This window comes from Hemiscyllium ocellatum, chromosome 6 (assembly GCF_020745735.1).
Source record: "Hemiscyllium ocellatum isolate sHemOce1 chromosome 6, sHemOce1.pat.X.cur, whole genome shotgun sequence".
Lineage (NCBI taxonomy): Eukaryota > Metazoa > Chordata > Chondrichthyes > Orectolobiformes > Hemiscylliidae > Hemiscyllium > Hemiscyllium ocellatum.
The window spans coordinates 94,840,386-94,863,854 of NC_083406.1; the positions used below are offsets into that span (position 1 = coordinate 94,840,386).

The window sequence follows — 23,469 nt, forward strand, 5'->3', positions numbered from 1 at the left end:
TTTAACAGAAGTTGCTTGTATTTTATATGGAAAATTGCTAGACCATAATTGACAGAACACCATATTAGATATGAAGGTTAACAAGCCAAATGTAACCATGCAATAATTTAAAAGAAATGGCCCATATAAAACTAGGAAAAACCCATATACATCTTACGCATTAGTTTTAACTTGCCAGTTATATGTTTTACGATCAAGGGAGTTAATAAAGAGCCATACTAAGAGACTGAAGATATGGGATTGTGAGGTGAACCCATCTGTGTTAAAACTTTATCCAGCCATTGTAAGGGTCCATGCAGATGAATCTCTATCCAGCAGGGAGTGCTTGTAACATCTTGACGATGGTACTCTGCTCCCCATCCCTGAAATGATTAAAAAAAAGTCAGTTTTATATGAGCAGTTTTCCTTTTGTGTTTTATCTATTTAAATTTTATTTTTATAATGTTCAGTTATTTTGATACATTTTAGGTTTTCAAAGCCATGCAACATTTCTTCATAATGACGACAGGCAGGCAGGCTTTGATGAGGTCCCTGAAAATGGAAGCATGAAAATTATTTACATGGAGAATCACTGGGAAATTATTGATCTTCAATTCCACAAGACTGACCACATGTGGAACTTAAGTACTAGCTTATGCCAAATGCTCTATTCAGAGTTCACAAATAAATTGCATGACAGTCAAATTGCATGGAAACAGACCTTTTGATCCAACTCGTCTACTCCAGCCAGTTGCTTAACTGAATCAGTCCCATTTTGCCAGTCTTTGGCCCATATCCCTCTAAAACTTTCCTTTTCATTTATCCATCCAGATGCCTTTAAATGTTATAATTGTGCCAGCCTCCACCAGCACCTCTGGCAGCTCATTCCATACATACACCACCCTCTACATGAAAAAGTTGTCACTCGGGTCCCTTTTAAATTTTTCTGCTATGTCGTCTGGTTTTGTAAATCCCTACCCTGGGAAAAAGACCTTGGCTATTCACCCTATCCATGCCCATTACAATTATCTATACCCCTATAAGGTCACCCCTGAACCTCCGATGCTCCAGGGAAAAAGTCCCAGCTTATTCAGCCTCTCACTTTAGCTCAAACCCTACAACCCTGGCAACATCCTTTTAAATCTTTTCTGAACCCTTTCAAGCTTATTAATTTCTTTCCGATAGTAGGGAGACCAGAATTAAACACAATATTCTAAAAATGGTCTCACCATTATCCTATACAGCCGCAACATGACATACGTTCTCCTGTACTCAGTTCACTGACCACTAAAGGTAAGCATGCCAAATGCCATCTTCACCACCTTGTCTACATGTGACTCCACTTTTAAGGAACAATATACTTAGGTGTCTTTGTTCCGCAACACTCCTCAGGCCCCACCATTATGTGTACAAGTCCTACCCTGCTTTGCCTTAGCAAAATGCGACACCTCAGATTTATCTAACACCTTGACTATTAGTTTTGCTTTACGCTGTTATGGTCAGTTGTGATCTGCATTTTCTTATCTTTGCTGCTGCTTTTGGTAGTAAAGCTATCTGCGTATAACATTAGAAGCCATACTACCCATTGACCACTTTCTTTGCAGCTTGTCTTGGCATAATCACTTAGTTCTGTTCTACTTACTCATGTCAATTTACTTTCAGAGATAAGTTCTGATGTTTTTCCTTGGTCTCTGCATTGAATGGCATAGCACTTAATGATTTCAGCCTCCGTCTCAACTCAACTCACCCCAATCTGTGTTCACTGCTCACCGTTAACCTTCAACTCTACAACTTTGCTGCTCCACATTCAGGGCCACTCCTTCAATCTTGCAATTTCATGTTTATTCTGTTCGTACAAAACAACAACAAAAAAAGGTCTGATCCCTTCCTTGTAATCCACAAACCCCCTTTGGATGGTAGGATCCCTTTCCATGCCTCTTTTAAATGCATTTCTTTCTGTATTCAACCTATCTCGCTCACTTACAATGGGACTTTCAAACTTCTAGCTGTCTAGCCTTTCTCCTCTATTTCTCACGGCTGCAGCTACCTATCTGCTCCATTACATTCTTCTCTTTACTGTTGATGCCTCACTCCTAGTAAAACCATTATATTCTCCAATTCTACTTGTCCCTGACAAAATACCTATCTACATTCTCTTAGCCAAGCAATGCAGATAAGAATTTCTACAGCATACAGTTTGTTACACTCATTATTTCCAGGTCTGGCTTGATCACATTAAGCAGCATTAAGACCAGCTCATCTTGAATGCAACTGCTTAATACTTCTGGAATCACAGAATTCCTAAAGTGCTGATAGAGGCCATTTGACCCATTCTGCACTGACTATCCAAAGAACATCCCACCCTATCCCCATAACTCCACATTTACCATCGTTACCCTATCTGCCTGAATATGCCTGAACACAATGGGGTAATTTAACATGGCCAATCCACCTAGCCTGCACATCTTTGGACTGTGGGAGGAATCCAGAGCACATGACTGAAACCCATACAGACACGGGAAGAACATGTAAACTCCACACAATTTTCCAAGGCTGGAATCAAACTTGGTCCTTGGCACTGTGAGGCAGCAGTGCCACCAGGCCACCCATGAAAAAGCAAGTCTTGCCTCTTCCTTACCTTCTCGAGCCTCACCTCCATTAAATGAAACAAATTGTAAGCTGCCTTCATCTTGATCTTACTCACAATTTGTTCAACTGTCAGTACCAGAAAGCTGAGGTTCCTCTTCCACCCCATCCTCAACCTTTCTGTAGTTTGTCTTCTATCTTGCCTCAAGCTCATTTTCTCCATGAGATCCATCTCCTTTTTCATCTTATTGATCTTCATAACCCTAAAGTGCTGAAAAAAAACTTTGCTACCTGGATCCCTATTTAAAGGATTCAGCACCTTCCACAAATGTACTCCACTCTGTTGCTGGCTCGATATGTTCGAAATCAGAATGAAGTGTGACTGCTTGCCAATTTACTCCTCTCCTACCACTGCAGCAGCCTCAAAATGATGGACTGAAAATGGACATTGCTTCAGGCAGTCAGCCATTAGTTTGTTTGGGATGGGGGTGAATGGGAGTTGCATGTGAGTGAAATCCAAAAATCTACTCTTCTGTTAGTTTGGTTTATTAAAATCAGCTACTGTTAAGTCTAGAAGATGTAATGTCCTAAGATACAACACAAGTTATATACAAGTTTACATTCTATATAATTAACAGTTGCAATCCACCATTCAGCTTCTATTCCTCACCCATGTTGTGGTTCTGTTTACCAAGCTGGGAATTTGTGTTACAGATGTTTCGTCCCCTGTCTAGGTGACATCCTCAGTGCTTGGGAGCCTCCTGTGAAGCGCTTCTGTGATATTTCCTCCGGCATTTATAGTGGTTTGTCTAATGCCGGAGGAAATATCACAGAAGCGCTTCACAGGAGGCTCCCAAGCACTGAGGATGTCACTTAGACAGGGGACGAAACGCCTGCAACACAAATTCCCAACTCGGCGAACAGAACCACAACAACGAGCATCCGAGCTACAAGTCTTCTCACAAACTTTGAATTCCCCAAGCATGTTAAACAATGACTAAATACTTATCTTTTCTTAAATAATAGAGCTGCTAGTGAGCAAAAAATAAAATTCACAAAACAGATTAAAAACCACTAATTGTTACTTACAGCTATTCTTTCTGAAAACTAAGCTAAATGGCATCAGTGGAAAATCTTTTTTTAATGGCATGAATTCCATAGTGTATTAACAGCAGTTAACAACACAACAAACATTTTGGATATTGGATATCATCAACCATGCATAATTTTTAAAAACTATCACTCTATAATAATGATTAGGTACTTACTTTCACAAAGCTCATGCGGATGGTACACATTTTTGTCAATTCATAGACCACCTCAAATCCATGATTTACAGATTGCGCTAGAAGCTGGGCAAAGAGCTGATTATTGAATATCTTGAGGCTACAACCACTAGGAATCTTGCAAACAGTAGTTGGATGAAAACCATGTTGATAGTTGCAGTTGCGACTCTGGATAAAGATACTGCTTTCACTCAAGCATTCGGCATAAACCTCACCACCAACATAATACAGGTGAACACCTGGAAGATTTTTTTCATAAATTGTTTATTACGTCTGTTTGCATAAGAATCTTTCTTTCAAAAATGAATACTAAGAGAACTCCAAAAACATGTTTTTTACTACGTGATTTGTTTAAAGAGTATAGAGCTACAGTTTATCTAACTCTCTGAACTTTCAGACAATCAGGATAATGGATCAAAAACCGTAATAATAAGCCTATTGATAACTTTTCCCTAATACCATCTGCTCTTATATATATACACTGTTTAGAAAGCAGTGGTAACAACTTCCACCCTATTTCAGAGGCTGAATTACATATGGTAGAGTATTGTCATGGCAAAGCTTGCAAATAATTCAGGAACACCTAACACTATCTTTTCAGGACTGTGTCTGCATTCTGGTTAAAGGATGAGTAACAATTTGCAATTTATAATGCAAACAAGAATTGAAAATGGAAAAATGTATCCTTAATTTCAAAGGCTGAATGAAGCAGCCCTGCTTTCTAACTATATATGATATCGACCAATTGCCAACATATGAACGCACTATACCATGAAGCTGTCCCACTGTATTTGCAATTCTACAGCTAACCCTAAGAGCAATATATACTTGAGAATCAAATCCCTTAATTAAAAGTTTATTTTTCCAGTGAATTTATGCAGTTATATTTTATGTGTTATATTCTGCTTATATTTCTAGTCAAATTATATGGTGGAATTTATAGTTTAAACTGAACTACTTGGTGGACATTAGGAATCCAACGGATTTATTTGAGGAGGAGCAATGAATTCTCCCAGTATGTTCCTCAATCACCATTACCAAGTACATTCATGTCATTGTTGTTTGTGAGGAGTACCTTTTTGTATAATGGAAGCTACATCCACTTTCATAGTAACAGTTATTACAGTTTAAAGCAATTCATTTTATGTGATGTGCACTGGTACAGCTTGAAACACTGCTTCTAACTGCATAGTTAAGTATGCTGCATTCTTGTGTGTCATCCAAGGCACACATTGTCAGACCAAGTTGTTATGAAGTTAGGATGAGAATTCCTTAGCACTATTTTTCATAACTTGCCCATATTTCTCAATCCTTTTTTACACTTTCCCTGACGAATGCCTGCTGTGATCAAGTTGGTTTTGGAAAGAGTAAGTACATTTCTCAGGAGATTTGAAGAGAAAAATCCAAAAAGACTAAGAAAACTCTAGTGTTTAACAACAAATAGACTTTTAAAGACAAAAAGCATTTATTTATGGACCTGACCTTTTCCAATGTGCCGCCTGGTGTTTTCAATTGTAGAATTTCGATTTACATTTGACAGAAGCCCAAGGCAGAACCTGTTCTTATTATTGGAGGGGTCTGTGAATCCATCAACCAGCAAACTTGTTGCTGATGCATGGAAAGCCTCTCCAACTCTATTGTTTAGTTCATAATAGACGATGGAGCACCAGTGATCTGGCTCTTCATAGCAGACAGGTTGCAAATCTGAAAGGAAATCAATTGACAGGGTTTGACGTATCTCCAGGATCATCTCATCTGTACTTATCAACATTACAGTAATAAAAAATTGTAGTAAAAGTAAACATTCTTTGTGTGTGTAAATTAGTATTGTAGCTAGAGACATTTGTGATTGCAATTTTCAATCAGTTGGATTGATATTTTTATTCAAATAGTTTAACAGGACTTTGCCATTGTTTCTAACCCTAGAAGCTGTTGTCCCCAACAGAAATCCAATAGAGGTATGGAAGAAGTTATCAGGCAAAAGGGATTAGCAGAACAACAGGGCAACATATTTGTATGAATACAATATTAGCAAAGAATAGGCATAAACAGATCATTCTTGGGTCAACAGGGTGCAAATGGGTGGTGTGCCACAGGGATCAGTATACTGGCCTCAACTTGTTATTGTTTACATCAATGATTTGGATGAAGGGACCGAATGCATGGTTGCTAAATTTGCAGATGATAAAAGGACAGATAGGAAAGTATCTTGTAAAGAGGACATAAAGATTCTGAAAAGGAATTTGGATAAGTCAGGGGGCAAAAAAAAGGTAGATAAAGTGTAACTTGGGAAAAAATGTATTTGTTTTCTTTGGCAGGAAGAATCGAAAGGTAGTATGTTATTTAAATAAAGGTAAATTATAGAATTCAGAGATACAGAGGGATCTGGTGGTCTATTCACAAATCATCGAGTAAAAAATGAGGTCTGCAGATGCTGGAGATCACAGCTGCAAATGTGTTGCTGGTCAAAGCACAGCAGGTTAGGCAGCATCTCAGGAATAGAGAATTCGACGTTTCGAGCATAAGCCCTTCATCATAACATGTTAATGTGCAAATACAGCAGTGATTAGAATGACACATGAAATGTTGTTTACTGCAAGGGGAATGACATATGAAATTAGGGGTGCTTTGCTATTGTTGTAAAGAATGTTGGTAAGATCACATCCAGTCTACTGTGTACACTCTTAGTCTTATTTAAGAAAGGATATACATGTGCTAGTTTAGGGAAAGTCCATTTGATTTATATTGTGAAATATTAATTTATAAGAATAAAGTTGCACAGGCTGCGGCTGCATCCATTGGAGTTTAGAAGAATGAGAGGTCATATAATTTAAACATTTGAGATCCTGAGTGTGCTGAAAGGATATTAATAATAGCTTCAGTTTTTTTTTTGTCAGTCAGGATCCCAACACACTTTTACTTTACATGTACATTATTTCCTTTTGATACAAGTACGAGTTATTTCCTGGATTTTTGATACCCATGCAAAGCACTCTACATTCAATTTGATCTAACATCTATTTGCCCAATCCATAAAGGTATTTAAATTCCCCTGTAGCCTATTCTGCTCAGCTTTGGAGTCTACCATCCTGTTAGTCATGTAATATATGTACATTTAGCCACTCTATTAATGATTTGCAGCAGAAACTCATGAACATAACTGATGATAACCCCTGTATCACCATCTTGTGGCAGAGGTTGGAACTAGGTGATACCTTTCAAAAATAAGGATCACCCAATTAAAGCAGAGTTGACAATGTTTTCTCTCACAGTGCTTATGAGACTTTGGATAGCTCTTCCTCAGGGATCAGTAAGAGGGCACAGGTAGTTAGAATTTCATACAACAAGAGAATCAATGATTAACAGGGTGGGGAGCTTGGAATATGGAGTTGATGCCGCAATCAGATCAGCTAAGATTATTGTATAGTGGAACAGGCTAGGAGTGGTCAAAGCACCTGCACGTATTCTAAATCATATGTTTGTACAGGACAATTATCAGTTGATGCACTTTCAATTTACATCAGTCACAGTTCCTGTCAGATACATTCTCCAAATTTCTCCTTCCTTGTGCGAATGCACTAATTTTTATGGATTATATCATGACAACAGCCTTTCAATACAGTACTTTAGCAGCCACCTTTATGGTATTGCCCAAAATAATGGCTGAGAAACATGGAGAAGCACACAATTCTGTAAAATTGTCTTTAATGTGATAAAGATGTCTCCCTTTCCTAACAAGCCTGGGAATTTGGACATTGATTACTGTAATTTCAACGCCTCTTTGGCTGAAATGAATAAAGATACTTGATCAAAACTAAGTGAAATTTTCTACTCCCTTGAGCAGAGTGAGTATTGGTGAGAAAGCTGGACAAATACAGAGATAATAGAAAAATCAGAACCTCAAAGATTTTGCAATTTTCCCCTTAGAGAAAATGACATTAGCAACTCTGCAGGTGCTATCCCTGTGGTTGCATGAGGGGTGGTCCTATGAACTGGGACAGTTTGGTATCCAGTGAAGCTGTAAGCTGTTTCTGTAAGCTTGCCTTCACAGTTTGGACAGCTCTTTCTGCCAGACCATTAGAGGATGGATGGTATGTAGCTTAAATGTTGAATGCCATTCAATTTTAGGAAATACCCAAATTCCCTGTTGGCAAACGATGGCCTGCTATCTGTCAATAAGACTTCCGGGAGTTCTTGTCTTGCAAAACATTGGTGGAGTTTTTCAATCGTTGGCCCTGTGTTTAACGAATGAACTCTGTGCACCTCCACTCTGAGTGATGACTAAGAACATTGAGCCTGTGAAAGAACCTGCATAGTCGATGTGTAACTGTGTCCAGGATTTACCCGACCACTCCCATGAGTGTGGGGAGCTGCTGGCAGCAATTTCTGTCCTTGTTCACACTCTGGGCACTGCCCCACCAATGTGGCTATGTTAGCATTCACTCCTGAGCACCAGACATAACTTGTCGCAAACATCTTCATTTTGGAAACCCCTTAATGACCCTGGTGGAGTTCAGCCAGTATCTGACAGTGACCTTTGCTTGGGACAATCACTTTTGCTCCCTATAATAATATGCCATCCTCTACTGTGATCTGGTCTCTCTGGATCCAAAAAGGTTTGAACAAGGATAAAAATTACTGCCAGCAGCTCCCCTACATTCATGGGAATAGATGGGTAAATCCTGGATTTAGTTACACCTCGACTATGCAGGTCACTTCATGGGCTCAAAGTTCTTAGTCATTGTGTTCCAAGAAGGTTTCAATTCTGGTTCAGATGGCCCTTTGGTTTCACCCATCGTCACCTGCTGTTCCAGTTTTGCCAAGACCAGATCTTTCTGCATCCAAAGTGTGATATTGTCAGCTGTGACTGGTTGTCTGTGCAGGAAGTTTTAAAACCATTACTGACTCTTCCAATGGTAATACCAGCGGCATCATGTCTGCCAGTGAGAGATGGCTCAATACATCCATATTCGCTACATGGCCTCCTGGACAGTGTTCCAACTTGTAATTATATGCAGTTAGTATGACAGCCCACCACTGAATTTGGCCTGAAGCTATAGGTGGCACTGTCTTGTTCTCTAAGTAGACCTAGCTGGGATTTGTGCTCCATTTTTATGACAAATTTACATTCGTGAAACTATTGGCAGCATTTCCTGATTCTAAATATGACTGCCAAACCTTCATTCTTTATTCTGCCATATAAATGCTCTGCATTAACAAATGTCCTGGATGTATACACTATTGGGCATTCCAATGGGCCACCTATGAGCTAATACCACCTAATGCCGAATGGGGAGGAATCACATATCAATACCAGATCTTGCTTGGGTTCATACTATGCCAAGACATCAGAGGATGATAGCTGTTTCTTCACCTCCCTGAAAGCTGTAGCTTCAATTTATGACCATGTCCAAGCCTTTTTTAAGACTTGATGCAAAGGTGCCAGGATGGAAACCAGGTTATGTAAGAACTTTCCTTAGTTTCACCAGCCCAAGGAAAGATCTAAGCTCCTGTACAGATGTGGGAGTCAAGGCAGCTTTGATCACCCTCACTTCATCTTCCAATGGGTATAACCTTGTCTTGTTTACTCTGTAGCCCAAGTAGGTCACTTGGGGTGCCTGGAAAACACATTTTTCCCTTCTAAAGCATACATCCACCAGGGAGAAACATCTAAGGACTATCCAAGTCCTCTAAATGCTCCTTATTGGCCTTCTCTGTTATTATCACGTCATCAAAAGAAATGGTGACCTGTGGAAAACCTTGCAAAATGTTTTCCATTGTCCACTGAAAAATTGCATTGGCTAATGATACCCCAAATGACATTCTTGTATATTGGTACAAACCCCTATTAATTGTAACATGCACCTGGAAATCCTCAACTAACATGACTCTTTGCAAGTACAAATGGCTCGTGTCCAGCTTTGTCAAGGACAGCCCCTCCTACCAGCTTTGCATATAAATCCTCTATGGGAGGTTCTGGGTATTTATCAAGCTACAGAAAGTGGGTTAGTGTTTGTTTAAAATCTCCACAAACCGACACATCGAGTTTCACAATCAGTACAATCAATGCTACCCATTCTGCTTTCCAGCCTCTGGATTTCTGCTTCTACTTTTATATGTAAGGTAAATGGCACTGGGTAGGCCTTACCGAATCATGGAATTGCTACCTGGCCAACATGCAAGATGGCCTTGGCTCCTTTGACAATTCCTTGACCTTCCTGAGAAACTTCCAAGTATTTAATCAGAACTTCACTTAGGCAGTCATTTTCTAATCAAAAATGTTGAACTAATCTAAGTGAATCTTTCTGAACTAACTTCACCCCATCAAGCTTGGGCCCAAACCTTTTACTACAATCAGTGGTAACTGAACTAGCTGTTTCTCATAAAAGACCAGAACCGAAGTTGTATCCTTAATCTGTAAAGGTTCCCTGGTATAGGTTCTCAGTCTATTTGAGGTCTTGCACAAACTTAAAGGTTAGCGTCGAGAGCAAATTTTATTAAAGACTGGATTGGTGATCACTGAAATAGCCTCAAACGGTATCGACCTCCATTAGAACCAAGTGATCATTTGAAGAGATATTTATTTTGACTGATTCTGACTTGGAGGTTGCTAAACAATTTAACTGTTCCCAATCGGATGCAGGATGTGCATTCTCCTGGATACTGACCAATGAGTTTTCTTAAGCTTTGTTGGTCCAGTGGGACTCTTTTGCCATTTTGAGTCAGCACACTGGTAACAACTACAATGGCTTGCCCACCCTAATCATGATGAAAATGTTAACCATTTGGCCAAGGCTTGGCTTTATTTTAGGGTTTTGTTGTGGGCTGACCTAGAGTCCCTCTGTTCAGAATGTTTCCTCAGTGAAGATATGCAATTGCCTTTACTCAAGTGGTCTTCCCTAAGCTCAGCTGGACTGGCAAGTGTGTCCATTTCCATCAGAATACCCTGCATCTCATCTGCTCCACTAGCTGCATTTCCAATAATAAAGCCAGTTGTATCACCAGTTTGAAGTCCAGTTGGGCTTCAGCTAGTAGGTGCTTTTGTATAGTTACATCATTAATCTCACATACCATGTGGTCTCTCTGAATCTAATTAAGGTTAAACCAAAGTCACACACCTCTGCCAGTTGTCTTAACTTAGTCAAAAAATCCCAAACGCATTCGATGGTTCTCAGATTGCTGAGTAAAACTGATAGTGTCTCGGAGTTAGAGGATGCTTGAGATCATAAAATTCCATAACTAATTCTGTCAACTCTTGAAAGATTTTAACATCCGGTGCCTCACGGAAACCTCCAAATAACTGATAAAGCTGTGGGTCCACAAGCTGTCAAGAGAATTACTCGTTGCTTTTCATCTGCTGCAATGTCATTTGCCTGGAAAAAAAATACATTCTTTCCATACATTAGGCCCAGTCTTTGATGGGGATCAAATGAGTCAAACTTCCCATATAATGGCATGATGCCAGAAATGCTTACCCCAATTCAAAGCCGACTGTTGTAAGTGAATTCCTTGAGGAGTGTGCTTTACTCTCAGCGTCAGTGAAATAACTCCATTTAAGCTGGCATCCTGTCACCAAGTCACTCATTATTTACATGTTGATAAGTCCTTGACGTTGATCCAGTTTCCTCAGAGCCAGCTCTCAGCGTGACAGGATGTCCGAAACTCTTGTTTATATCTGTCAGCCAGGGCTCCCTGATCACGCCAGATTAACAGCCCCAATCAGGGAACTCCTATTCCATGAGGTCCACTTGGCTGATAGACATAGATATAGAATCCTGACAGTGTGGAAACAGGCCCTTCGGCCCAACAAGTCCACACCGACCCTCCGAAGAGTAACTCACCCAAACCATTCCCCTACATTTATCCCAGACTAATACACCTTATCTATACATCCTTGAACACTATGGGCAATTTAACATGGCCAATTCATCCAATCTGCACATCTTTGGATTTTGGGAGGAAACCGGAGCACCTGGAGGAAACCCATGCAGACATGGGGAGAACGTGCAAACTCCACACAGTCAGTCGCCAGAGGCAGGAATTGAACTCAGATTCCTGGCGCTGTGAGACAAGTGTTATCCACTGAGCCACCGTGCTGCCCATAACAATCACAATATCTTGTTACAATCACTACAATTTCCTTTTAAATGCCTGTCGAAATTCTTGCTATTTAGAACCATAGGATCATAGAGATGTACAGCACGGAAACAGACCTTTTGGTTCAACTCATCCATGCTGATCATATATCCCAACCTAATGTAGTCCCACTTGTCAGCACCTGGCCCATATCCCTCCAAAGCCTTCCTATTCATATACCCATCCAGATGCTTTTTAAAAGTTGCAATTGTACCAGCCTACACCACTTCCTCTAGCAGCTCATTCCATACACGTACCACCCTCAGCGTGAAAAAGTTGCCCCTTTGCTCTCTTTTATATCTTTCCCCTCTCACCCTAAACCTATGCCCTCTAGTTCTGGATTCCCCCACCCCAGGGATGAGACTTTGTCTATTTATCTTATCCATGCCCCTCATGATTTTATCAACCTCTATAAGGTTACCCCTCTGCCTCCGATGCTCCAGGGAAAATAGCCCCAGCCTGTTCAACCTCCCCCATAGCTCAAATCTTCCATCCTTGTAAATCTTTTGTGAACCCTTTCAATTTTCACAACATTCTTCCAATAGGAAGAAGATCGAAATGCACACAATATTCCAAAACTGGCCTAACCAATGTCCTATACAGCTGCAACATGACCTTCCAACCCCTGTAAACAATACTCTGACCAATAAAGGAAAGCATACCAAACACCTTCCTCACTATCCTATCTACCGGCGACTCTACTTTCAAGAAGCTATGAACCTGAACTCCAAGGTCTCTTTGTTCAGCAACAAAAGTCCTGCTAAGATTTGCTTTCCCAAAATGCAGCATCACACAGTTATCAAAATTAAACTCCATCTGCCACTTCTCAGCCCATTGGCCCATCTGATCAAGTTTCAAATTTCAGCACTGCAGCTGCATTGGTTTAGTGTGCCAACCTAGTGTGCCAGTTCATTTTCCCGTCCATATAGTTGCCCTTATTTAGGTTTAAATTTCTATAATACTAGGCTTCTCTCTCTTTCAAACAGGTGTAACATTCAATCATATTGTGATTGTCAGTTGCATCTTAACTCTGAAATCATTAACTAATCCCAACATATTACATAGTATCAGGTCTAATATAACCTGGACTCTGATAGTTTCTTAGAGGAGCACATTCTGGAATGAATCTTGAAACCACTCTATGAATTCCTTATCAAGGCTACTAACCTCAGAGTCTTTTTTTGAAGAGATTACAAAGGTGGTGGACAGAAGTAAGTCAATGTATATTGTTTAAATGGACTTTCAGAAGGCTTTTGATAAAGTCCTACACAAGAGAGTGTTCACTAAGGTGAGATTACTGATATGGATAGGAAATTGATTGAAGAAACAGAACGATGGTTAAGTATTCAAATTGTTTGGACTTGACTACTGGTGTCCTAGAGAGATCTGTGTTGGAAGCTCAATTATTCATAATAAACGAATTAGATAATGGAATAAAAGGTCAAATATCCAAATTAACTGCTGATGAAATTGGACAGCATTATGGACAGCTTTGGCAACAGCATAAAATTCTAACAGGATATTGATAAATTAGGTGAATGGGCACAGCTGTGGCAGATGGATTTTAATATAAGCAAATGTGAGGTTATCCATTTTTGACCAAAAAAGAATAGATCATGGTTTTTATGTTAGAAAAAACAAAATTAAATACAATGGATATCCAATGAGATGTGGAGGTTCAGGTGCATAGCTCTTTAAAATGTCATGAACTGGTGCAGAAAATAATGAAGAATGCTAATGGAATGCTGGACTTCATATCTAAAGGGTGGCACAGTGGCTCAGTGGTTAGCATGCTGCCTCACAGTGCCAGAGACGCAGGTTTGATTCCAGCCTCGGGCGACTGTCTGTGTGGAGTTTGCACATTCTCCCCGTGTACGACTGGGTTTCCTCCGGATGGTCCAGTTTCCTCCCACAATCCAAAGATGTACAGGCCAGGTGAATTGGTCATGCTAAATTGCCTAAAGTGTTAGGTACTTCTTCAAAGGGAAATGGATCTGGGTGGATTACTCTTTGGAGGGTCGGTGTGGACTTGTTGGGCTGGAGGGCCTGTTTCCACACTCTAATAATCTAAAGAGCTAGAGTATAGGGAAGCAGACGTTATGCGGCAGTTATACAAAACCCTAGTTAGACCCCATTTGAAGAACTGAGGGTAGATCTGGACACCATACCTTAGGAAGCAGGCTCTGGAGGTAGATCAACACAGGTTTACAAGGATCATCCCTGGGCTTCAGGGGTTAAGTACTGAACAGGGATTAGAAAATTTGACATTTATTCTCTAGAATTAAGAAGTTAAAGGGTGATCTAATTGGAGATTTCAGAATATGAATTGGGAAAGACATGTTAGACAAAGATAAACTATTTTCACTGGTTGAAATTTCCAGAACCAGGGACATAGTCTAAGAATTAGGGCCAGGGCATTCAGGAGAGATGTTAGAAAACACTTCTACATGCAAGAGTGGTGGAGATTTAAAACTCTCTTCTTCCAATGGTGGTTGATGCTAATTCAGTTATTAAATTTAAACATTAGAGAGACATTTTTTATTAAGCAAGGTTATCAAGGGATACAGGCCCAAGGCAGGTATATGGAGTTAAGCCTCAGGTCAGCTATGATCGTGTTGACCAACACAGCAGTATTGAGGGGCTGAATGGTCTACTCCTGACCGTATGTTTCTGTTGCCAATTTGGTTTAAACAGTTTAAATGTTGATTTAAAACAGCCATATTTATGGCTTCCCTTTTATTGCAAACACGCAATAGTTCTTCTTGTATTCTTTGTACTACATTGTGGTTACTGCTATGGCACCAGAAGATCACTCTCACTAGTGACGACTTCGACTACTCATCAGTTCCGTGATTCTACACACTGATCTCCTGGACCTCGGTCATCTCTAAATATTACATTAAAATCTTCCTTGATAAACAGTGCTACCATTCCACTTTTCCTAGCTTCCTACTCCCCTTGAATATCATATACCCCTCAATAATCAGGACCCAGTCCTTGCCATCCTGCACCCACATCTCTGTAATGGTTTTCATAGTTACTTTGTTGTGTGATATAAATTCATTTATTTGTCATTAGATAGGAGAGTGACTCCCCTTGACATTACAGCTGCAGTTGACCGAGTGTGACTGAGAGGAACTTCCTGGGGGTCTTTTGTGTTGTCCCTCCTCCTCCCTGTAGATGCCTGTTGGCACCATCCTCTCTGAGAGGAAGGGACACATGGACTGAGGCCAAGCCCTTTTGTTCCCCACTCACCTTGACTCTGATGCTGACTGTCAATGGTTACAGCGATGGAGTTTTGGTCTATTTGTATGTCTGTGTCCAATGAACTCACATCAACATGACAGTCACCAACCTGCCCATGAGAAAGACAGAGGTAGATAAGCAGGAGGCTGGAAGAACACAGCAAGTCAGGCAGCATCAGGAGGTGGAGAAGTCAACCTTTTGGGTGTAACTCTTCTTCAGGACCCTTCTCCACCTCCTGATGCTGCCTGGCTTGCTGTGTTCTTCCAGCTTTCTGCATGTCTGTCTTGGATTCCAGAATCTGCAGTTATCTTTTGTCTCTAACATGAAACAGACAGATGGCATGCATCAACCATGCACTCCTCCATCATTTGATCCTGTTTACTGACTGCCTTTGGCAAATCTGCCTGCGGTTCATGTTCCTGTCTGTGCATTTTTACAAAGTCCTTAATGGCCAAGACAATGGAATCATCTTCTTCCTGGGCCTGAACAGGTGCCAAGTCTTTGGAAGTCCCTTGTGTGCCAGTGACCTGATCTGTGCCATCCTCAACCAGCTGCAGAGACGTGCCAGTGGTGGGCTCACCAGATTGTGCTTCTGAGTCCAGTCGAGATAGAGAATTTATTGGGGTCGAAGTGGAAGTCCCTGAGCTGGTGCAGGGTGCAGGTGATTGGTGCATCATCTGAGGGTTGTTTGGCGTCCTCCTCAGAGATGGAGGTGGAGCTGAGGATTAGCAGTGCTGGTCTCTTCTTTGTAGTTCTTTACTAGGCTCCATGAGAGTTTGCATAAGAGAAGAGGGGGAACTAGTTGTCTAAGAGGGCTGAAAGCTTGGACAAGTTAAGGATGTATTAATAATGGGAGAGCTGAATGGCACAATGAAGCTTATTGGTTTAGTTCCCATTGAGGTTTCTGTGACCCACTGAGCAGTTGTGTTCTTCTTCGGCCAACTGCAGCATTTTCTTCTTCATATGAGGTGAGAAGCTTAATGTATGCCATTGTTCTTCACCCATTCTGATTGGTTACGAGACATCTTTTCCTGCAATGAGATAAAGAAGGGATTGAATGAAAGTGTATTGAAAAACAGTTACTAGTGATGAAGGAGCAAGAGAGGTGTTGAGGATTCCCTAATGAGTGAGTAGGAAATTAGAGGACAGGAAGGGTTAGTAGTTTGTGAGACTGAGGTAGGCAAGAGCCATTGAGTGGACATGTGTCATGCATTAGCGAACAATGTGTGAGCACAACATGAGTGCTGGTAAGAAGCTGGTGTGCAGTTAGATTCCTAGTGAGTGGTTGCTCTATGAGTATGAGAGACAGCAGAGAGAAAAACTTGGTACTTACCTTTGCACAGCCCAGATAGCCATTAAACTGCATTCAGCTCTATTGGTTGTTGTGTTTAATCCTGGACACCACATTAACACAGGCTGTTCTCTCCTTCCAGGCTGGTTGTGGTGTGGCCATACAACAGACTTCCTTTCCACCACCCCATCCACTAACTCCTCCAGGTTCCTGTTGGTGAAACAGGGCCAGCTTCCCTTTTTGGGCAGAAACAGAAAATGCTGGAAAAACTCAGCAGAATTAACGTTTTGGGTCCAGTGACCATTCTTAAGTCCTTTTTGTACAGTTGCTCGGTTACAGTGGTGGAGTAGCAGAGTGGAGGGTACTTTTTGACTTGCAGCATCTGAATTGCTGTAGAGTTGGTAATTAAATATGGCACCAACGCTGTGGACATCATAAAGTTCTGGCAGCTTCCACCAAGCCTGCTGCATGAATGCATAAGATGGTGAGGGAGAAGCCTGCTGTATAGTTAATGAACAGAGGATTATATGAGAAAGGTTGACATGGGCCATGACAGACCACTCGCCATGAATCTCACCAAAAACTACTCTGCCAAAAAATATGAAAATTCAACCTCATGCCTTTCTGCACAGCTCTGTATTTAAGCTACAAAGTTGGTTTATGGTGAAACTTTGAATCACACCATAAGGAGAAAACTTTAACCACTGTGCAAATCAGTTCAGGAAAGTTCCCCTCATTTCCCTTTCATATCAAAGCAACTGAATTGCTTTCATGGCTATTAGCACTGCCAAAGTTAATGACCAAGTAATCAATACAATATTTACTAACATTTCTCTTGTAGATAGAAAGGCATACCCAAACCATTGAAATTGCCTAAGTACAGAAACATTAAATGTAATCAATAAAAACTGGAAACATTCAAGATAACTCCCAATATTTATCATTCAAAACAAATAAAGCAAAGTAGTCAAGAAAGTAACAGACATGATAACACTACATTTCAAATAGTAAGAGACAATCAAACCTCATTGTAAAATTATTTGTTCTATGTCATGATTATCCTGAACTTTAAGACCATATTCTACATTTCCCTAATTCCACCAACTACATTTTATAAAATGCGTATCCCAGATCAGTTCCGTATGATGTTTAGACGGTGTGCTCCACTGTGTTATTATGTGACCTGTATCTGTAGATCTGTTTATTGCTGCTGTAATCTTAATATGATGTGGAGGTGCTGGTGCTGGACTGGGGTGGACAAAGTCAGAAGTCACATGACACCACATTATAGTCCTTTCACCTGATGAAGGGGTAATGCTCTGAAAGTTTGCAATTTTAAATAAACCCGTGGAACTATAATCTGGTGTCGTGTATAACTTCTGACGTAATCTTAATAATCAGTGTTCCACAAACTGGTAAACAAAGTTAAAAATCACACAACACCAGGTTATAGTCCAACAGGTTTAATTGGAAGCACACTAGCTTTTGGAGCGATGCTCCTTCATCAGGTGATTTTTAACTTTGTACACCCCAGTCCAACACCGGCATCTCCAAATCATGACAAACTGGTGTGTCGGCTTACCTTTACAATCAACCAACTCTGGAACAAATGAGGAATCACTTGAGATGTCCATTGGCTGAATGTCACGCATCACTTGTTTGTCTGTGGGCCCATACAGAGGTGGTGGTGTCTTGGCTGCAAACAGACCATGGTCATCATTAACAATTGGAAAAGTTAACTTTTACTTTTTCGATCAGATAAGATGTACATGTTGACCCTTTTAAAAATAATTTGGATTCCCCAAACAAGTAAAGTAATGTCCAATTAAAAATAGAAAATGCTGGAGAAAATCAGCAACTATGACAGCGATTTTCTTTTTATTCATTCACAGGATGTGTGTGTCACTGTTCAAGCCAGCATCTATTACCCATCCCTAATTGCCCAGAGGGCAGTTTAGCATCAATCAGATTGCTGTGAGTCTGGGAGTCACATGTAGGCCAGATCAGACAGTAATTTCTTTCCTTAAAGGATATTAGTGAACCAGATTTTTTTTTCCTGACAATAAACAATAGTTTTCATTAGACTCCTAATTCAGCATTTTTATTGAATTCAAATTCCATCACCTCCTATAGCAGAATTCGGACCCATGTACCCAGAAATGACCAAGGCGTCTAGGTTAATGGTGAAGCGATAATACTACTAAGCCATCACTTCCCCAGATGTGGATAGAGAAGCAGAGTTAATGTTTCATGTCCAATATGATTCCTCAAATGTTCCTTCTCCAAAGATGCTGCATGACCTACAGAGTTTCTCCAGCACTGTTTGTTGATATTTCAGGTCTCCAGTATCTACAGTAATTTCCTTTTCTTAAAGTAACAGCCAAATCATATTAGATCTAACACAGGAAGCGCTAGACAAAAAACAAACAAACATGCATCTATTTCTTTGTCGTGGTAGTCACATGATACGACCATAATGGAATTTTGGAGTCATCAGAGCAATAAATTGATCAACAATAAATAAAAGGAAAGAGTGGCCTTGAGCTTTAAGAACCATAGGCCCAAAGACATATGTTCCTCAGAAGCATGCTTTTCTGTGTGGAATTTGCACATTCTCCCAGAGTCTGCGTGGGTTTCCTCCAGAGTCTGCGTGGGTTTCCTCCCACAGTCCAAAAATGTGCAGGTTAAGTGAATTGGCCATGCTAAATTGCCCGTAGTGTCAGATGAAGGGGTAAATGTAGGGGAATGGGTCTGGATGGGTTGCTCTTCGGAGGGTCAGTGTAGACTAGTTGGGCTGAAGGGCCTGTTTCCACACTGTAAGTAATCTAATCTAGTCTAATCTTAACACGTGCATGTTTCAAATTACGCACTCTGTGACCCTCAATGTAACAACATAAAGAACATACTAAGAAAGAATACAAGATACTTTTCTCTAATAGGTCAGGCACAGAATATGAAGCAGATAGGTTCTGACAGAACTGTATAAAACACTAGTGATGCCACAGTAAGAGTGCAGCATATCATTCTGCTCTCCACGAGAGGAAGAAAGTGATTACATTAATGAAGGTACAGAGAGGATTTGTGAGAATATTGCTAAGAATAAAAATGTCTGAATAACTGGGAGTTCTGAAGAAGGGTCAAGGAACCTGAAATGTTAACTCTGCTTTCTCTCCACAGATGCTGCCAGACTTGCTGTGTTTTCCCAGCATTTTTGTTTTACTTTCTGAACAACCGGGTTTAATTTTGGAACAGAGAAGGCTGTTGGAGAGTTTTAATTGAGGTGTATAAAATCATGAAGGGCTGACTGTATAAAGACAATCTAATTCCCTAAATGAGAGATCCCTACCCATTTACAAATAGATTTAAAGTGATAGAAGGATGAGGGAAGACATCATAAGTTTTTTCACTGAGGAAACTAGAGATCTGGAATTTGCTGTCTGAAACAGTTGTAGAGGCAGAAGCTCTTACTGTATTTATAAAGTACGTAGGCATCCACATGAATTACTAACTTACAATAAACCATTACAGCACAGTAAAAGGCCATTGTGTTTGCACTAGCTATGCATTCTAATCCCACTTTCCTGAATCTGGTCTATAGACATTCCTGGCTTCAGGGTTTCAAGTGCAGATGCAGGTTTTGCCTTGAAAACCAAACTGAGCAATGAATTCCAGACACCCATTACCATTTGCTAAAAAACATTTTCTTCGTGCCCCCTCTAATAGAGTCATAGAGATATACAGAATGGAAACAGACCCTTCGGTCCAACCCGTACATGCCGACCATCCTTCTATGAATTTCCTGTGCCCCCTGGTAATTGACCTCTCTGCCAGGGAAACTAGGTCTTCCTTTTACACTGTACCCAAGCTGCTCATTATTTTTAACACCCCAATTAATTCACCCCTCAGCCTCCTATTCTCTAAGGAAAACAACACTAACCTATCTGGTTGTTCCTCATACCTGAAATTTTCAGACCCCGACAACATACTTTTAAATCAGCTCTGTACACTCTCTACAGCAATTATGTCCTTCGTGTAATGTGTATAGAACTGTATACAACATTCCAGCTGTGGTCTGACTAGTGTCTTGTATGATTCTAACATGAATAATTGAAAATAAAGCAAACAAAGATGATGACAATCCCTGTACTGACATTTTTTGGGTTGTAATGGTCAACTACACAGATATCTATTATGAATTATTTTCAATGAATGTCACTGTATTTATTTTCAGTACCAGCCTTAAAAGGAATTATAACAACAGTTCTACTGAAAGCCAAGTCTACTGTTGTACTCTTACAGCGTTCCTTTGTCATACTCTCAAATGAAAGTAGTAATTTAGATTGCTAAGCCTATTGGCTTTCTTTTGGGAATGTGTTTCTAATCAAACATCACGGTATGTTATCTTTCATTCAGACTTCTATAACTTTACCCTCAATAAAGGTTGTAGTTCACTGGGTCACTTTGCTCCCTTTTTAATTAAAAAAGCAGCATCAACCTTTGGCTAGGTTCAGTATTCAGTGAATTCTATAAGATCTGTACCAGAGTTCATAAAACATGTTCTGTTATTTCGTCAAGAATCCTTACAGTATTTTATCTTCAAAAGTGTTTCATTTACTGTAAAGTGCTTTCAAATGTTCTCAAATTGTGGCAGATTACTTCCCGTTAATATTAATTGAAATGCTACCTGAGAGTTGATATGAGGCTCGTGAACCAGGAGAACTTGGATAGTTAATGTTGCTCGATGATTGAGGGAAAGCGTTGTTTGGTGAAGGCAGATAAGGCGGATTTATTTGCTGGTGAAAAGAGCTTGGGAAAGTAACATTGTGCGGCATCAATGGTTCATTCTGAGGTGACAGAGGCACATTGCGAAACTTGGCAAGTAGGCTATGTTGTGGGTTAAATTCACTATGACGTGGCACAAGTACAGGCGGTAGCACTGTAAGAGAACACACAAGTTCAGATGGCTGGTAGACTTTGACCATAGTTTTCTCTTGTATCACAACAAAATCATTGAAAGTTACCTATAAATCTCAGTCTTAATTGCATACGTATGCTCAAACAAAATATGGTAATTTACAACATTAAAGATTTGTGGATGATTTTAAAATTCTATCACAAATGCTTTTTTTTAAGCTTTGCAGCGCCATTTTCCTTTTCAAACACTGGCATTAATGTGCCCAATCGTTTGAAGAGTTAGATAGTAATTCCTTCTTTTAGCTGTTTGCCTGCTGGCAGTTTCAGAAAACTTGTCATTATCATCATTGGATACTTGCCTTGGAGTAAAACCTACGGCTAGAATCTGTGCATGGAATTTTAATGTGTGGAAGGTGCAGGAAACTTCCACTCAACCTCTTGCACTGGGGCTTTGGAAGGACTTACGATTTGGCAATATCATGAACACATCTGTTAGTCAAAATGTTGATAGGGTTGATAGATTAATGTGGAGACAATGTTCCCGCTTATATGCAAATCTAGAGCTGGGGTCATTGTTTAAAAATCAGGAGTTGCCAACTGAAAACAGAAATGATGCAAATTTTTTCTGATAGAAATAGATTCCTGGAGTAGTTTTTAAGACAGAGGTAGACAGATTCTTGTTCAGCAACAGGCTGAAACATTGTCAGTGGTAAGCGAGAATGCAGATTTGAGGTTACAATCTGATCAGCTATGATTTTATTGAATGATGGAGCAGTCACAAAGGACTGAAACAGTCTACTCCTGCTCTTTGTTCACTTGTTCCAGGCCATCAAGTCTTGGACCCATAGAATTCTGGTTCAGAAAAGGAGGAGCCAAAAGACTTCCCCGTGTCAATTTAACTGTTAAGGTTTTAGTTCAGCTAGTGATGCTGAAAGATGACCATTTTATCATTGGCTCAGTTGTAGTTGTTCCAAGCCATCTCAATTACTAGTGAACAGTTATAACAGGCCTGCTTACGTTGATTTCTGAGCAACTGCTTTTAGTTTTCATTTGACAACCATGCATACTCCTTTATCTCCAACATTCACTCCTCTTCTTCTACGCTGTGCAATTATTCCCTTTCAATTTGAGTGTTAGCAAGACATCCATAACTATATATTCAGTCCCATTGTACAAGTCAACTTTTACAAATTGTAGAAGTTTGAAGCCCCAGCACTGATCTCTGTGGGTCAGTGTGTTCTCCTAATACAGCTGCAGTGGTGACCATTGTGTAATGATCACAGATGGAAATGTACAGCAGATCTTTCTCCTATTTAGATTAGATTACTTACAGCTTGGAAACAGGCCCTTCGGCCCAACAAGTCCACACCGACCCTCCAAAGAGCAACCCACCCAGACCCCTTCACCTAACACTACGGGCAATTTAGCATGGCCAATTGACCTAACCTGCACATCTTTGGACTGTGGGAGGAAACCGGAGCACCCGGAGGAAACCCACACAGACACGGGGAGAATGTGCAAACTCCACACAGACAGTTGCCTGAGTCGGGAATTGAACCCAGGTCTCTGGCGCTGTGAGACAGCAGTGCTAACCATCGTGCTGCCCACTAGGTCAAATGTCAGCAAACTAAGAAAGTTTTAGGGCAATTCTACTTAGATTAGGAATTCTGATAAAGAAGCTTTTTAATAATGAAAAACAAACAACGGTGATACCTTGATTATTTGATCAAGATAATTAGGAAATGAATCAAAATCTTCTGATCTGTTCCTCTGTCTCAACAATTTTACTTATTAAATTTACATTTACAAAACTGACATGTATGTGTAACATGCTCAGTTATTTATCAGTTTTAATCATGGTGTACACTATCATTACTTACATACAAACAATGGCTATTAGTACTGCATATAATTCTGATAGAAAAGAAGAGATTGAAATTAGCTCTTAAGGAATAAGTTGTTTATTATTCTAACTGCACAGAATTACTACCTATTTATCATAAAAATAATTTATCATTTGATAACTAAATA

At 40.1% G+C, this 23,469-nt stretch overlaps 1 protein-coding gene across 1 annotated transcript in view; it reads right to left on the minus strand.

Moving 5' to 3' along the window:
• Positions 1 to 124: 124 nt before the first annotated feature.
• The window catches only part of smad9 (SMAD family member 9), a 29,635-nt gene continuing 6,290 nt past the window's right edge, over positions 125 to 23,469 (minus strand). The window contains exons 3-7 of the mRNA XM_060826147.1: positions 21,209 to 21,460; positions 18,107 to 18,220; positions 5,334 to 5,555; positions 3,834 to 4,090; positions 125 to 362 (exon numbers count right to left, since the gene is read on the minus strand). Coding sequence (XP_060682130.1) covers positions 219 to 362; positions 3,834 to 4,090; positions 5,334 to 5,555; positions 18,107 to 18,220; positions 21,209 to 21,460 — 989 coding nt within the window. The 3' untranslated portion in view covers positions 125 to 218. The remainder of the gene's footprint in view (positions 363 to 3,833; positions 4,091 to 5,333; positions 5,556 to 18,106; positions 18,221 to 21,208; positions 21,461 to 23,469) is intronic.